The sequence below is a fragment of the Mobula birostris genome, chromosome 9, assembly GCF_030028105.1.
Source record: "Mobula birostris isolate sMobBir1 chromosome 9, sMobBir1.hap1, whole genome shotgun sequence".
NCBI lineage: Eukaryota > Metazoa > Chordata > Chondrichthyes > Myliobatiformes > Myliobatidae > Mobula > Mobula birostris.
In genome coordinates, this window is record NC_092378.1 from 100561015 (window position 1) to 100577913 (window position 16899).

At 42.9% G+C, this 16899-nt stretch overlaps 1 protein-coding gene across 2 annotated transcripts in view; it reads left to right on the top strand.

The window, feature by feature from the left end:
* LOC140203414 (UNC93-like protein MFSD11) overlaps nucleotides 1–14358 on the top strand; it is a 49173-nt gene extending 34815 nt beyond the window's left edge. For both annotated transcript variants that reach the window (XM_072269475.1, XM_072269474.1), the window contains exons 9-13: nucleotides 817–882; nucleotides 4659–4784; nucleotides 5738–5912; nucleotides 7590–7725; nucleotides 13141–14358. In XM_072269475.1, coding sequence (XP_072125576.1) covers nucleotides 817–882; nucleotides 4659–4784; nucleotides 5738–5912; nucleotides 7590–7725; nucleotides 13141–13293 — 656 coding nt within the window. In that variant the 3' untranslated portion in view covers nucleotides 13294–14358. The remainder of the gene's footprint in view (nucleotides 1–816; nucleotides 883–4658; nucleotides 4785–5737; nucleotides 5913–7589; nucleotides 7726–13140) is intronic.
* The last annotated feature ends 2541 nt before the right edge of the window (nucleotides 14359–16899 follow it).

Consider the following 16899-nt stretch of genomic DNA (forward strand, 5'->3'; position numbering starts at 1 on the left):
CTCCTATAGCCATACCTGAAACCAATACAGTGAATCTTTGTTGCACTCCCTTTAAGACAGGAATATTTGTTATTAGGTAAGAACAAACTATCCATGATATTCTCGTATAGTCTCTTAGCTGCAGTAAGGCATCATTGCTCCCACGTGTAGATCATCCTGTAATAAAGGACCATATACCATTTGCTTTCCTAATTGCTTGTTGTAACCATATATTTCCTGTCATGACTTTATGTACGCGGGCTCCTCTACCGTTTTGAACATCAATATTGTCCCTTCCATAATGATTGTAAAATATTCTGCTTTCCTGTTTTGTGATGATGTGATATTTTCGACGTTCTTTACCATCTACCACATTCTTGCCAAGTCAACTAGCTTATCTGTATATGTCGAAACCTCTCTACATCACTTAATTTCATGCCATCATCGAACTAGGAAATGTTACATTTGATCTCCTCAGCTAAATCATTGGTGGAGCTTGAATACTGTTCAAAGTTCAAAGTATGTATGCAGTATCACAAATGGCAACAAAAAAGAACAAGTGAAAAACACGGAATATAAAACACAAAATTGAAAGAGTCCATATTTCAATTCAGCTCAGTGTTCATTATCTGGAGGACACCTCGATTCAGAGTCGCCCAAAGTAGCAACAGAAAAAGGAGTGACCAGAAAACACAGAACATGAACTACAGTCCAATCCACAATCTGCAGACCCAGAGAAGACCTAAAACGTTCAACCCTTTCTGTACTCATAGTTAATGGATGGCCAAACATCAGGCAGGAAACTTTTCTCACTAAGTTCAAATCTTCTTTTTTCAGGGTCGATGTTAAGGCTCTTACACACAAAGAACATGTTGCTGCTGAGTGTGACCATAGTGTACAGTGGTGAGTGTGTTTGTATATTGCAAAGAGTTTGAATGTGTGCCATGGGGTGGCACAGTGGAGCAGCTAATAGTTGCTGCCATGTAACCCGAGTTCAATCCTAACCTGTGGTACCATCTACCTGCAGATCACACCAACTCCCTGGTAGAAACTAAGGGGAGCTCATGGGAATGTAGGGGAGTAAACAATGGGATTAATGGAGAGTTGGTGTAAATGGGTGTCTGACAGTGGATGTGGTCCTACTGGGCCAAAGGGTCTGTTCCCATGTTGTGTAACACCATGATTCTGTGACACGATGAGTCTGTGTGACTGTCCACACGACTGAATGTGCTTAGTCTGGTGGATTAGTGAGTTCATGAATGTTGCAGGTGGACAAAGTGGTGAGTGAATGTTATCAAAATAAGCAGGGTGGGTCATCAGGCCACTGTTGTAATTATTTTTTCTGTATCATGCTTTTCATGATTTACATCTTTAGCACTCTTTCACTCTTTGGGATCTTCTTGCGTCTCTAGTTGAGATAGGAGGCACAGGAGGTAGGAGATGTGAGACAATGCTTGATCCCATTTCATTTCTTTTTTTTTTAATCTTTGCTTCTCTATTTGAGACAGGAGGCCAGGACACGAGATGTAAGGCAATGCTTGATCCTATTTTGCTGATTAAATTGAAATGCTTAAACTATAGGAACACCTTCACAGCAGGACAGAAATGGTCCAAGAAGGCCATTCACTAACACCTCAAAAACAATCATCTATAAACACATTCCACAAAATGTAAAAGAATGTGTCTTTGTGTGAGTGTATGCACATCAGGCATGTGACAGTATGAGTTTTTAATGTTAGTAAGTAATGAACTTGAATACAGCTGTGCCTATGCTTGTGAATTTGGATGTTTCCACAGGAATGTTTGAGTGTGCGTGCTGTTGAGTGATTATGTGAAATTGCATGTGCAATCACAGTGACTGCATTCATAGCATGAAGCTGAGGGGGACTGTATGACAGTTTCATGTAAATGTATGCTGCACTCTCTTCAAGGTAGTGCAAGTCAAATACAGTATATTGGAATAAACCTTAGTCAAACCAGTTCTTCCTATACTCAGTGTAACCTTTGCCATTTTGTACTCATCTTTCCATCCAATAAACATTACATTGTCCCAACTGTAATATCTACAACTGGCATCATCCGAAAGGCACTGCACAATAATGTTAAACAATGAGGGTTACACAGCAATTTCTATGCAAATGTTCAGAACGCCACAATACTAAACACGACCAGAATAGTCCGAAAATTCCAAGCAACTGAGAAATGCGTGTGCTTGGCTATGCTCGAACCTCAGGTGCTACCAGCCTGATCTGAGAACTAACTAACAAACAAACAAACATTATTATTAAGCAAAAATTTAACCAGTGGAAGAGCATGACCCTCCATGGAACTTATCCCATAATCTGAGCAGACTAGATGTCGACAAGGAAGTGTTGAACGCTTGACTCACAATTGAGACTTCCTCCAAGAAACAGAGGGATTCCTTGTGGCAATATAGGACCATGTGGTCAACGCAAAAAAATCAAAAATGTATAGTAAAAGAGCAACAAATTCAAGATGATAAATGCACAAAATGCCAATAGAAATCAGAAACAATTCAACGCATTACAGGACCCTGCAGCAGTTTAACTCAATCTGATTACTTACACAGGCACAATCAATTGGCAAACATCATTCATCAAAATCTTGTTTTACAATACAAACTCATAAAGGACACCATATTTTACAATAAATACAAGCCTGATCCAGTTTTAGAGTCAGTCCTTTGAAATATTTTATGACTGATTCATTATTGAAGATAGCACAATCCATAACAACCATCCAGTTATAATATTTCTGGATAAACAAGCAAGAACAACTTACTTAATAGATACAGCCATTCCAAACACACATAACGTATAGAAATCAATAAGTGAAAATCACCAGAAATACTGAATTAAAAGAGGAAGTTGAAAGACTATGGGAAATGAACAAGGTATACATTGCCCTGACAATAATACCGACAACTGATATCATCCCAAAGGCACTACACAATAGCATTACACAATTAGGCCCACACAACAAGAATTATGAAAATCTCTAGAAAGCCACAATACTAGATACCAATAGAATAGTTCCCAGCCATTGAGAAATGAGTGTCCTTGGCATTGCCTGTACCTCAGGTTTTACCAGCTTGACCTGAGAAAAAATTAAAATAATAACTTATTTCTAGAGGACTTTTCATGCAGACAATGTAGTTCCAAGTGCTTTACAATGGGATAAAGCACAAAGATGAAAATACAAGACAAAATGTCAGTTAAAAGCAGGGTTCGATAAATAGCTTTTGAGCTGGTGTTTATAAGTGTCAACTGAGTCTGCATCCGTTAGAGTTTAGGTATTGAATTCTACAATTTAGGAGTGCAATTCAAAATAGCTGACCTGCCAATTATCTTCTGAGGAGGATTATTTAAATTTAAGAGACTGGTAGAAGAAGACATGAGAGTTCAAGCGAGATTATAGAACAAAAGCATTAAAACAAAGCCAATGATATCCCTGGATTGGAGCAATGAACTATGTATTGGAAAAAGTTGATAGTTGCTGTGGTTAAACACCTCAGATGTGATTTATGACATTTTTTCAATGTACGGTATATGTGTTGGTGCGTTTGTCTAGTGATCTGAAGGTTGCTAGTTCGAGCCTTGGCTGAGGCAGCGTGTTGTCCTTGAGCAAGGCACTTAATCACACATTGCTCGCGACGACACCGGTGTCAAGCTGTATGGGTCCTAATGCCCTTTCCTTGGACAACACCGGTGGCATGGAGAGGGAGACTTGCAGCATAGGCAATTGCTGGTCTTCCATACAACCTTGCCCAGGCCTGCGCCCTGGAAACCTGCCAAGGCGCAAATCCATGGTCTCACGAGACTAATGGATGCCTATAAAATGGTATATAAATGCTTAAGTAGTTTAACCCAATTATTCTGTCATCCAGAAACAGTTAATAAAATAAATAACTTTCTTCTACAAGTTAGTCTATAATGACTACAACACAGTCTCACTTTTTTTCCAAATTTATCATGCAATTTAGGCAGTGCCTGAGGCACAGCCTCCCTTCACAATTCCAAACTGGACCTCGCTGATCAACTGCAAATTTAAAGGATCTTCAGTCTCTCTAAATATGCTAGAAATTTCTTGATGATAGATGTTTTACTGTCTGGTGTCACTTCTCACTCTATATGTTCCTCAAAATTGCTGTGTAATGTAATTTTGCAAAATAAATTTTTCCTGAACTGAGAGAACTTGGAACATTACAGAAAAGAGACCTGCAATGTTCTTACCAATTTCCTTAAAGTCTCGGTGACGGACCGTATCGCCACACTGGAAATGTGTAATGAAATGTAGTAGAGGGAGTGTTACTTTGTGTTTACAGGTCCTCCCCAGAATACCCAACTTATGTACATACACATGAGTGTTTGGGTGACTGGTGGGTGGAGTTGTTGGCTGCTACAAGGCTGCAGACATCCTTTCTCGGTGTGAACTCTGAGCCAAAATCATTGCATCTTGCAGAGAAATCTGAATGTTTGAGTTACACACCTTGTTTAACTATGCACTGGCTTATAATTTTACTTAAGTAACTTACAAATTGCTCTGCTTACAAATATTCCTCAGGAACAGAAAAATTCAAAGTTGGGGAGGGCCAGCCTTAGAAGCCCTTTGTTTGGACAATTGGCATGTAACTCTTGTTTTGGGGCTTATTGTTCCAGGTCTGATGTTGACTTTCTACAGCGGAGTGTATGGGACATGTATAGGAGCTACCAGAGAGTTTGGAACACAAGCTAAGGGCCTCATTGGACTTTCAGGGATATTTATTGGCATTGGAGAGATTCTTGGTAAGTGTGAAAATATCTATAAGATTCAATGAACATTGGCAACAGCTGCTGACCAGAATCTTCCTGAGGCACATTCCATAACAAACACTGTCATGGATGTAAGGTGCCTATCAGAGAAAGGTGTGTTCGAGATGTCTTTTAGAAGAAGGTGTGTGTGACGTATCTCTCAGAGGAAGGTGTGTTGGGGCCAAAAAGGGTATTAATTAGAACCTGCCACTCTTAGAAAACAGGGATTAGTACAGCCTTGAACCTCCTCCCCATAGAAATATACAAATTGCTATTGATTGATGAGTACCGAATTGCCCCCTTGCTGATCTGAAAGGAGCCCTTTCAAAACCTTGCTGCCCTGAAAGGGCTCCTTTTATTCCTATATAACAGTGTTAAGGTGCTGCATACTCTCTTGTAAGCCTCCTACTTCCACAGCAGGGGTAGGGGTTTACTGGCTGGAGAACAGTGAACTGCTGCCCTAATTCCCAGACCTTCTGGCGGTAGATTCCTTGCCAGCTTGTAGGTTAAATGACCACTGTAAATTGCCTCCATGTTGGCAGGTGGCAGGAGAATAATGCAAAAGGAAAAATAAGATTAGAGTAGCTGAGCGTGGCCATGGTGAGCTGGGTGGCTTGGTTGATTCCACGCCCATGTCTCTATCAGTTTATGGGGGCTTGTGGAGGGACTTTATCTGGCAGGGTTTGAGTGAGTCAGTGGGTGTCCAGGTGCTCACAGCTAAGTTCTAGAAGCTGCCTTCCTTGCTATGCCATCTCCAACTGGAAAGAAGATGGTGCTGTGGGATTTGACATCCTGCTGGTTTTTGAAGTGTTGTTTTGGAGCTGGTGTAGGTGGTGTTAAATGGGAAACCTGATGCACTGGCGCATTTGGAGCTCTGGCCAGTGGGTGACTGGGGTGGGGGGAGGCACAGCCCGGGAATCTGAATCCTGTGCTTCTCTCATTCGCAGGGGGTGGGATTTTCGGGTTGCTCTGCTTCAATAACCATTTCCGACGCACCTCTGCCATCTTACTGGGAGTCATCGTGCATCTCTTGGGATTCTACCTAATTTTCCTCATGATGCCAGATGACGCTCCAATCACCAGTGCCGACAGCAGTCACGACGAGCCATACCTGTTTCCCAGGTAAGTCACCGTTATGAACCTTTGGTCATGGTGAGGGTCATCCTTCCCCAGCGCCTCTTCCCAACTCTGTACACCGTGCTCAATTTTTAACCATTCAATTGCATAATAATGCCTCAAGATCCACCTTGCCTGGTGACGTAGACCAAGGTTTGTCTCAACGTTCAGTGGAGAGGAGCGGAGGTTTGGTGGGGCAGTGCTGTGGGCAGAACAATGACACAAATAGCAGAGCTGCGGCTCTCCTCCGTATGTCCTGTTTAAGTTGAGAGTAAATAAGAAGACGGACATTTGATGCATCCTTTAAATTTGAGCAAATCTGGTGACCTTTTATCCAATATTTTCATTTAATTTGATTTATTACTCTTCCAATTTTTTTTTGAAGTTTTAGATTTGATCAGAAAGTCTTTCTTTCTTTTTTTTTGGTTGTATCCTCAAAGTGGACTGCCCAGTCCCTTTTTTTTTGTTTCTTTTTTTTATATAATGTCATGTTTTTTTTCTCTCCACTTAAAACTCAATGTTTTTTCTTTCCTCTTCATGAACTGATAAGAGGAGAATTGCTGTTTGCATTTTTTTATTAAATATTTTATACTAGCTTAACAATGTATGATTTTGACAATGTCTATGTTAATCTCAGTTTGTATTGTTACTGATATATATATTTGAGATAATTCTCCTCTTGATTGTATTTATGTTCCTTTTAAATCAATAAGAAGATTAATAAAGAAAGAAACAAAATGCAGAGCTGCTCCTTACAGCTCCCGTGAGCCGGGTTCAAAGCTGACCTCCAGTGCTGTCTTTGTGGAGTTCGCACATTCTCCCTGTGTACGGATTCCCCCAGGTGCTCCTTTTTCCTCCCACATCTCAAAAACGTGCTGGCTTGTAGGACAATTGGCCACTGTAAATGGCCTCTGATGATAGAATCTGGAGGCAGCTGGTGAGAATGGGGTTAGAACAGTCTACAGGGAAAATTAGTTGGGGAATGGAATTTTACTCTGGGACCTGGATTAAACTCCAAATGGCATCTTTCTGATGCATAGGCGCGGCAATCTGTTACGGGGTGTGGAATGGTGGCAGGGTTAGGAGAATCAGTTGTGAGGTGGTCAGACTGGTGAGAACCGCAACCGGAGCGAACAGGGGCTGATTCCCTTACTGGGCTAGATGTCCACTACAAGTTGATCACAAATCCCTCTGTTTAAAAAAAATGCTACCTTGTTCACCAACATCGTTCATTAAAGAAAATCTGCAATTATTCCAGGGCCTGGGTGCTCACCCGGTTTGTAGCTGAGAGTTCAGTCCATTGTGAAGAGGCCGAGGGCAGAAGTCACGTAATCAGACCAGTGCAGTGGGTCAAGGATACAGCCTAGCGTGGCTATCACAGAGAACGAGCTGGACAGTGTCAGTAAACAGGCCTGTGTTTATAAAAAGAGAAACACAAGACAGCAGATGCTGCAATCTGGAGCAATTCGAAAGGTGCTGGAGGAATTTAACATGTCGGGCGGCATCTATGGAGGTAAAGTGTTGAATCTCTTTTTCCTTCCATAGGAGTTCCTCCAGCACCTCTTGTGTTATAAAAAATTCTAGAAATACTCTGCAGGTCAGCTGGCCTGTGAGTAGGGAAGTTGAGTTAGTACTTCAGGTCTGATTATCTTTCATCGGAGGGAAATGTTGTTGTTTTCACAGTCCCGCCGTGGCATTAGTGATCAGCTTCCTGCTAGGCCTGGGTGACAGCTGCTTTAACACCCAGCTCTACAGCATCATTGGTATCCTGTACTCCGAGGAGAGTGGGCCTGCTTTTGGCATCTTCAAATTTATACAGGTAGAGTGAGTGGAGATATAATCTGTGAGTATACAGTTACTGGCTTCATCCTCATTGGTGCATGATGCTAACAACAATGCTGCTACAGCATCTGGCACACACTGTGCCAGGAGACGTAGAGGAGGGTTGACCCAAAAACAAAACAGCAGCAATGATTTAGCAGTGAGCAATAACTTTAATAATAAACTGCAAAATAATAAGCCATGAGGGGCCATAAAACAGGAGAAAACAGGTATTAAACACCACAGGCAACCAGGCGAGGAGCAACTGGTAGGGGTTGGCTGATGCGTTGGGTGAACGGGGTTTAAATAGGCTGCAGGTGATGCGTCAGGAACAAGTGGCAGGTGATTCCTGTTATCTGGGTAGAGATTGGGAGGTGCAGGCCTGACCCACGACTTGTCAATGTGTGAGTCACATTCATGCTGAGTCATGATTTCTATCACACCAAGCTGAGATGCATATCTGTGGGGAGGTTTGCTATTGCTATGGGGGAGGGTTTAAACTAGATTTGCAGAGGGGTTGAAATTGAAGTGAAGAGGCAGAGGATGGGGCGGTTGGAGCACAAGTAGAGACAGCTTGTAGGGAGTTTGTGAGGAAGGATAGGCAGATGATAGAGCAAAGATGCACTCAGCCTGATGGTTTGAGATGTGTTTATTTTAATGCAAGGTGTATTGTAAACAAGGTGGATGAACTTAGAGCGTGGATCAATATGTGGAATTGTGATGTTGTGGCCATTACAGAGACTTGGATATCTCAGGAGGAGGAATGGCTGCTGAGTGTGCCAGGCTTTAGATGTTTCAAAAAGAACAGAGAGGGAGGCAAAAGAGGTGGGACATGGCATTGTTAATTAGAGATAGAGTAGCAACTGCAGAAGAGGAGGAAGTTATGGAGGGATTGTCTACTGAGTCAGCGTGGGTGGAAGTCAGAAAGAGGAAAGAGGCAATAACTCTACTGGGGTTTTTTTATAGACCCCCTAATAGTAACAAGGATATCGAGGAGCAGATAGGGAGGCAGATTCTGGAACAGTTCAATAATAATAGCGTTGTTGTGATGGGAGATTTTAACCTTCCTAATATTGATTAGCATTTCCTTAGCGTGAGGGGTTTAGACGTGGTAGAGTTGGTTAGGTGTGGTCAGGAAGGTTTCCTGACACAATATGTAGATAAGCCAACTAGAAGAGAGGCTGTACTTGATCTGGTATTGAGAAATGAACCTGGTCAGGTGTCAGATCTCTCAGTGGGAGAGCATTTTGAAGGTAGTGACCACAACTCTCTCTCCTTCACCATAGTGCTGGAGAGGAATAGGAGCAGACAATTTGGGAAAACATTTAATAGGGATAGGGGAAAATATCATGCTATTAGGCCAGAACTTGGGAGCATAAATTGGGACCAGATGTTCTTGGGGAAATGCATGGCAGAAATGTGGCAAATGTTCAGGGAACATTTGAATGGAGCTCTGCATATGTGTGTTTCACTGAGACAGGGAAAGGATGGTAGGGTTAAAGAACCAAAGTATGTAGAAAATCTAGTCAAGAAGAAAAGAAAAGCTTCCCAAAGGTTCAAGAAACTAGGTACTGTTAGAGCTCTAGAAAATTATGAAGTTTGCTAGGAAGGTGTTTAAGGATGGAATTACGAGAGCCAGAAGGGGCCATGAGAAGGCCTTGGTGAGCAGGATTAAGGAATACGCCAAGGCATTCTACAAATATGTGAAGAACAAGAGGATGAGCTGTGTGAGAATAGGACCAATCAGGTGCGATAGTGGAAATGTGAACATGGAGATGGGGAGGTAGCGGAGGTACTTAATGAATATTTTGCTTCTGTATTCACCAGGGAAAAAGACCTTGGCAATTGTAGGGATGACTTACAGTGGACTGAAATGCTTGCGCAGATAGACATTAAGAAAGAGGATGTGCTGGAGCTTTTGAAAAGCATTAAGTTATATAAGTCACTGGGACTGGATGAAATATACCCCAGGCTACTGTGGGAGGTGAAGGAGGAGATTGCTGAGCCTCTTTCGATGACCTTTGCATCATCCATAGGGATGGGAGAAGTACCAAAGGATTGGAGGGTTGCAAATGTTGTTCACTTGTTCAAGAAAGGGAGTAGAGATAACCCAAGACATTATAGAGCAGTGAGTCTGACTTCAGTGGTGGGCAAGTTGTTGGAGAAGATCCTGAAAGGCACAATTTATGAGCACTTGGAGACACATAATCTGATTAGGGATAGTCAGCATGGCTTTGTCAAGGGCAGGTCGTGCCTTACGAGCCTGATTGAATTCTTTGAGGAAGTAACAAAATACATTAATGAAGGTAGAGCAGTGGATGTAGTGTATATGAATTTCAGAAGGCATTTGATAAGGTTCCCCATGCCAGGCTCATTCAGAAAGTAAGGAGGCATAGGATCCAAGGAGACCTTGCTTTGTGGATCCAGAATTGGCTTGACCACAGAAGACAAAGGGTGGTTGTAGATGGTTCATATTCTGCATGGAGGTCGGTGACCAGCGGTGTTCCACAGGGATCTGTTCTGGGACCCCTCCTCTTTGTGATTTTTATAAATGACCTGGATGAAGAAGTAGAAGGGTTGGTTAGTAAGTCTGCTGATGACACAAAGGTTGGGGGTGTTGTGGATAGTCTGGAGGGTTGTCAGAGGTTATAGCAGGACATTGATAGGATGCAGAACTGGGCTGAGAAGTGGCAGATGGACTTCAACCCAAATAAGTCTGAAGTTGTTCATTTTGGTAGGTCCAGTTTGAAGACAGAATATAATATAAATGGTAAGACTCTAGGCATTGTGGAAGATCTGAGAGATTTTGGGGTCTGTGTCGAAAGGACACTCAAAGCTGCTGTGCAGGTTGACAGTGTTGTTAAGAAGGCGTATGATGTGTTGGCCTTCATCAACCATGGGATTGAGTTCAAGATCCGTGAGGCAATGTTACAGCTATATAAGAGCTTGGTCAGACCCCACTTGGAGTACTCTGTTCAGTTCTGGTCACCTCACTACAGGAAGGATGTGAATACTATAGAGAGAGTGTAGAGGAAATTTACAAGAATGTTGCCTGGATTGGAGGGAGTACCTTATGAGAATAGGTTGAGTGTACTTGGCCTTTTCTCCTTGGAGTGACAGAGGATGAAGGATGACCTGATAGAGGTGTATAAGATGATGAGAGGCTTTTTCCCAGGTCTGAAATGGCTAACAGGAGGGGGTATAATTTTAAGGTGCTTGGAAATAGGTATCAAGGGGATGTCAGGGGTAAGTTTTTCACACAGAGTTGTGCGTGCATGGAATGCACTGCTGGCGGTAGTGATGGAAGCGGATACAATGAGGTCTTTTAAGAGCCTCTTAGATAGGTACATGGAACTTAGAAAAATATAGGGCTATGCACTAGGGAAATTCTAGGCAGCTTCTAGAGTAGGTTACATGGTCAGCACAACATTATGGGCCGAAGGGCCTGTAATGTGCTGTAAATTTCTATGTTCATATCAAAGTGAACTATTACATGATAATATTACTTTTTTTGACGTGTGCCTGCGTGTGTGCGAGTCTGTGCATGTGTGCGTGTGCGTGCATGCATGTCTGTGCGTGTGCATCTGCGTGTCCGTGCGTGCATCCGTGATGATGTCTTTTTCATTACAAGGCGAGAGGGAGAGAGACTGTGTGGTACGCCACTCCTCACACAGACATTTTCGCAGTATTTTCCCTGTATTTTACAAGGTCGAGTTGCGATCTCGACACTCAACCCGGCACAGATGGAAAGCATACTCGGGAGCGGACCCGACTGGTTTCGAACCCGGGAACCTCTGCTCCTGGGTCCAGCACCAATGCCATTGAGCCACCAGCCGGCCCTACATGGTAATATTACATTGCACACGGGTGATTCTTTTTAAATCACTCTGCTAAAGTATGCAGGACTCTGAGTTTTAATAGATGTCACACCGATGTGTAGCACACTGGGCTGAGCTGGGAGACTCCCCACAGCGAGGAGACATTTCAGAGCTTAAAAAGGGGCCACGCAGAGCAACAAGACAAGACGCTCTGAGCTAAGCGAGGAATCACACTGATCCACGGAAGACAGTGTATCTCAGTATGATCGCTATCAATTCTCAGTTGATCAGAACACTGAACAAAGGTACAGCTCACAATGCTCGAATATTTGTCACTGAGCTATCACACATACCACGCTGTGGCTATTGGTACCATAGTGTCACAGAACTACAGAGTAGAGAAACAAGGCCCTTTAGCCAAACTTGTCCATGCCAACCAAGGTGCCTACCTCAGTGAGTCCCACTTGCTTGCTTTTGGCCAATATCCCTCCAGATATTTCCTACCCATGAACTTGTTCAAATGTATTTTAAATTTTGTAGCTGTACCTCCCTCCTAATTCCTCTGGCAACTCATTCAATATACCCACCATCCTGTGTTTAAAAACTTGCCCCTCAGATCCCCTTTAAATCTTTCTCCTCTTTCTTAAACCTATCCCCTCTAGCTTTCACCTCCCCTGCCCTGGGAAAAGACCTGTGACTATCCACATTATCTCTGTCCCTCAAGACTTTATAAACTGCGTGAGATCACCTCGCAGCCTCCTATGCTTCAGGGAAAACTTATCTCCAGCGTATCTACTGTAGTTTCTCCTTAGAATTTAACTCCTCCAGTCCTGCCAACATCCACGTCAATCTAGCTTTGTCCTCTCTGGCGGATTCACGTCTTTCCTAGAGCACGGCAACCAGTACTACGTACTCCAACTGCGATCTCACCAGTGTGTTGTACAGTTGTACTCTATGTTCCCATCAAACGCAGTACAAGTTGTGATCCCTACCACACTCGACTATGAGTCATGTCCAGTAACTGCTCCCTAGGTTGATATCTTCCTGCTGTGCCTGGATATGATCTGTTATTATTTAGATTATTTCAGTGACATATCAGAAAGAAGCCATTTTCAGCTTCATGCCAGAGTGGGTTTATGATTTTAAGGGTGAATTGCATTTGTAAGGTTTCTGCCTCGTTGGAGGATTTTCTGTTTGGGTGATGATTTGGCAGTGTTATATCTGGATATCCTACCCTTAGGGCAGCACAGTAGTGCCGTGGTGAGCACAACACCTTACAGTACCAACGACCTGGGTTCAATTCCCACCACTGCCTTTAAGGAGTTTGTATGTTCTCCCTGTGACCGTGTGGATTTTCCTCCCAGAGTCCAAAGGTTGGTAGATTAATTGGGCATTGTAAACTGGCCTGTGACTGGGCTAGGATTAAATCGGGGGATTGCTGGGGAGCACGGCTCGAAGGGCTGGGAGGGCCTATTCTGCCTTGTGTCTCGATACAATAGATACACTTTAGTGGATGTGTCGTTAGCTCCGAGATGTGCTTGGCCTAAATGTAACCACTGTCCTCAGTGTTGTGACTGTGTTTCTTTGACTTTCAGTCTGTTTCTGCCGCGGTGGCTTTTGGATACAGTAACTACCTGGTGTTGTCGCTTCAGCTGCTCATCCTCACCATCTTCTGCTTCCTTGGCACAATCTCCTTTTTCATAACAGAGAAAATTGAAGCCAACGCGCCGGACTTGCTAGATTTCTGACCTTAACTATGCAGCCATTAAGTGCAAGTGAAAGGCACGGCAAGAAAGCAGGGACTTCCAGGGACTAAAATGGGGAAAATTCTCTGAAGCAGATTGTCAGGATGTATCAGCTCTCTGGCTGTAGTGGGATCACTGACGCCCACTGCTGGCTGAAAGAGCATTTCCATCCAACGTTTTGCAGATGCTCTATTGATCAGCTGGTCTGGTGTCTCTGTTTATAATGATGAAGACAGAAATAAGCAGTAGTTCAAACCATCTGAACTGTTTTGTTATCTTCCCTATTGCTGGAAGGGTCAGGGAAACTGAAGGACACAGATTTATGGTGCTTGCTAAACAGCGTGCAACAACAGAAAATGCTGACAACACTCAGCAGGTCGGGCAGTATCTGTGGGAAGAGTTGTTTCAGGTTGGAGACCCTTCGCCGGAACTGGGGAAGACAGAAAACAAGTTAGTTTTAAATCTTGGAGAATATTGAGGGGCACGAAGTAAAGCAAAGGCAAAGTGAGGGTGAGGTTAGGGCTGCCAAGGTACAGCAACCTTGATTTTGGATTACTCCAGCACACACATAGCTGACAGGCTAACGTTGCAGGTTGAAAACCCTTCATTAAAACTCTATTTCTATTTCTACAGATGCTAACTGATCTGTTCAATGTTACAGCGCTCTTCTTATTTCAGATTTCAATGTCTTTTAAGAGCCTCTTAGATAGGTACATGGAGCTTCAAAAAATAGAGGGCTATGCGGTAGGGAAATTCTAGGCAGCTTCTAGAGTAGGTCACACGGTCAGCACAACATTGTGGGCCGAAGGGCCTGTAATGTGCTGTAGATTTCTATGTTTCTATGCTTTATTTCCATTATCTGCAGCTTCATTTGAAATTTTCACTTTAAGCAGTGAGTAGTTACAATCTGGAACCCTGTCTCTGCAAAGGAGTGAAAAGCAGATTATTAGCAACCTTTTTTAAAAAAAAACTTTGTTTATAGAGGGTACAACAAGGAAGATCACCATGTTATGCGTTGGAATGATTGTATCGAGATAAATTACAGCCTGTATTGCTACTCCTTTAAAGACAGCAAATAAATATATATTGTTGTAAAAGCTCCAAATGACCAGGTTTTTACTGTCATGCACAGCTGTATATTGATGGTCATCCTTCCTGTGGATTCAGTGGTTATTACGTGACTTAAATTTAAGTAACAAATTCAGTTAACTAAATTAGCAAGTAATAAAATAATATTGCACTTGTTTCTGGAATGACCTCCAGGCTCTTACTAGGCAACCCCATAACTTATAAATTCTTACCTTTAATTCAAATCTCTCCATAGCATTGTTCCTCCCTCTGTCTGTAATCTCCCTCAACCTGACGATCTCTGAAATATATCCTCCACCATTTGTCCTATATCACATCAGCTATTGTAATCATGGCGCTATTGTTGCCTCGTTTTACAGAGGAGCTTTTCATCATTATACTACATGGTCACCCAAGAATAAAGTTCATGGTGACATGCTGCAAACTATAGAGAAATTCCCATGACCACAGGTGCCACTTGTCTATGAAACTAAACATCAGCAATGCAATTTGCAGTGCTGGCACAGTCTTTGGTTAATTGAGGAAAAGTCCGTTTGAAGATCAAACCAGTAAAACAAAACACATAGTCTCTCAGGCAGGAGTGATCCTGCTTATCTGACTGCATCCAAGATATAGTCTATTCACAGAGCTGCTGTCAATGTTTGTTCCTGCATATTTCTCCAAATTCACTATCAAGTCTGGAAAATCAAAATCAGAGTCCTGTCCCAGGCCAGCTCATATATTAGGAGCAAGAGTACACTATTATTTATGAGTATCATAAATGCCCTGTTCATAACTTCAACTCTGCATTTGTTAACCCATAGTAACCTTTCACCCCCTTACTATTTGTATTTACTTTCTGCATTTTAACACATTCCAAAGACTCTAATTCTGGCTTTCAGGAACAGATTTCAGAAGACTCACAGTCCTCTATTTTTGTTTTAGACAATGACCCCTAGTTTGCGATTCTCCGACAAAAAAGGAAAATTCTCTTCACATGAACCCTCAAAACTTAGATGTCTGAATCAAGCTGACTCTCATTCAGAATCAGGTTTAATGTCACTAGCATATGTCATGAAATTTGATTTCTTTGCGGCAGCAGTACAATTCAATACATAATAATAGAGAAAAACATGAATTACAGTAAATGTCTGTATGTTTATAACAGTTACATTAAATAAGTAGCACAAACATACTTATTTTTAAAAAAGTAGTGAGGTAGTGTTCATGGTTCAATGTCCATTCAGAAATCGAATCAAGAGGGGAAGAAGCTGTTCCTGAATCGTCGAGTGTGTGCCTTCAGGCTCCCGTACCTCCTCCCTGATGGTAGCATTGAGAACACAGTATGTCCTGGGTGATGGGGGTCCTTAATGATGGACACTGCCTTTTTGAGGCATCACTTCTTGAAGATGTCCTGGATACAATGGAGGTTAGTGCTCACGATGAAGCGGACTAAGTTTACAAATCTCTGCAGCTTATTTAGATACTGTGCAGTGGTCCCCCCCTGCACCCCCTTCGGTATCAGACGGTGATGCAGCCAGTTAAGATGCCCTCCACGGTACATCTGTGAGTGTCTTTGCTGACATACCAAATCTCCTCAAACTCCTAATAAAATATAGCCACTGTTGTGTGTTTTTTATAACTGCGGAGGATGAGAAGTGATCTGACAGAGGTGTACAAGATGAGAGGCATTGATCGTGTGGATAGTCAGAGGGTTTTTCCCAGGGCTGAAATGGCCAGCACGAGAGGGCTCAGTTTTATGGTGCTTGGAAGTAAGTACAGAGGAGATGTCAGGGGTAGGTTTGTTTGTTTTTTTTAAATACATAGAGTGGTGAGTGCGTGGAATGGGCTGCCGGCAACGGTGGTGGAGGCAGATACAATAGGGTCTTTTAAGAGACTCCTGGATAGGTACATGGAGCTTAGAAAAATATAGGGCTATGGGTAACCTGAGGTAATTTCCAATGTTTGGCACAGCATTGTGGGCTGAAGGGCCTGCATTGTGCTGTAGGTTTTCTATATTTCTCTGCATCTTTTCGTTAGGCCCAGGATAGATCCTCAGAGATAGTACTGACACCCAGGAAATTGCTCACTCTTTCCCCTTCTGATCCCTCTATAAAGACTGGTGTGTGCTCCCTCAGCTTATCCTTTCTGAAGTCCACAATCAGATCTTTGATCTTACTGACATTGAGTGCCAGGTTGTTGCTACGACACCATCCAGCTAGATGATATACCTCATTCCTGTACGCCCCCTGGTCACCATATACCTCATTCCTGTACGCCCCCTGGTCACCATATACCTCATTCCTGTACGCCCCCTGGTCACCATATACCTCATTCCTGTACAACCCCTGGTCACCATATACCTCATTCCTGTACACCCCCTGATCACCATATACCTCATTCCTGTACGCCCCCTGGTCACCATATCCCTCATTCCTGTACGCCCCCTGGTCACCATATACCTCACTCCTGTACGCCCTCTGGTCACCATATCCCTCATTCCTGTACGCTCTCTGATCACCATATACCTCATTCCTGTAT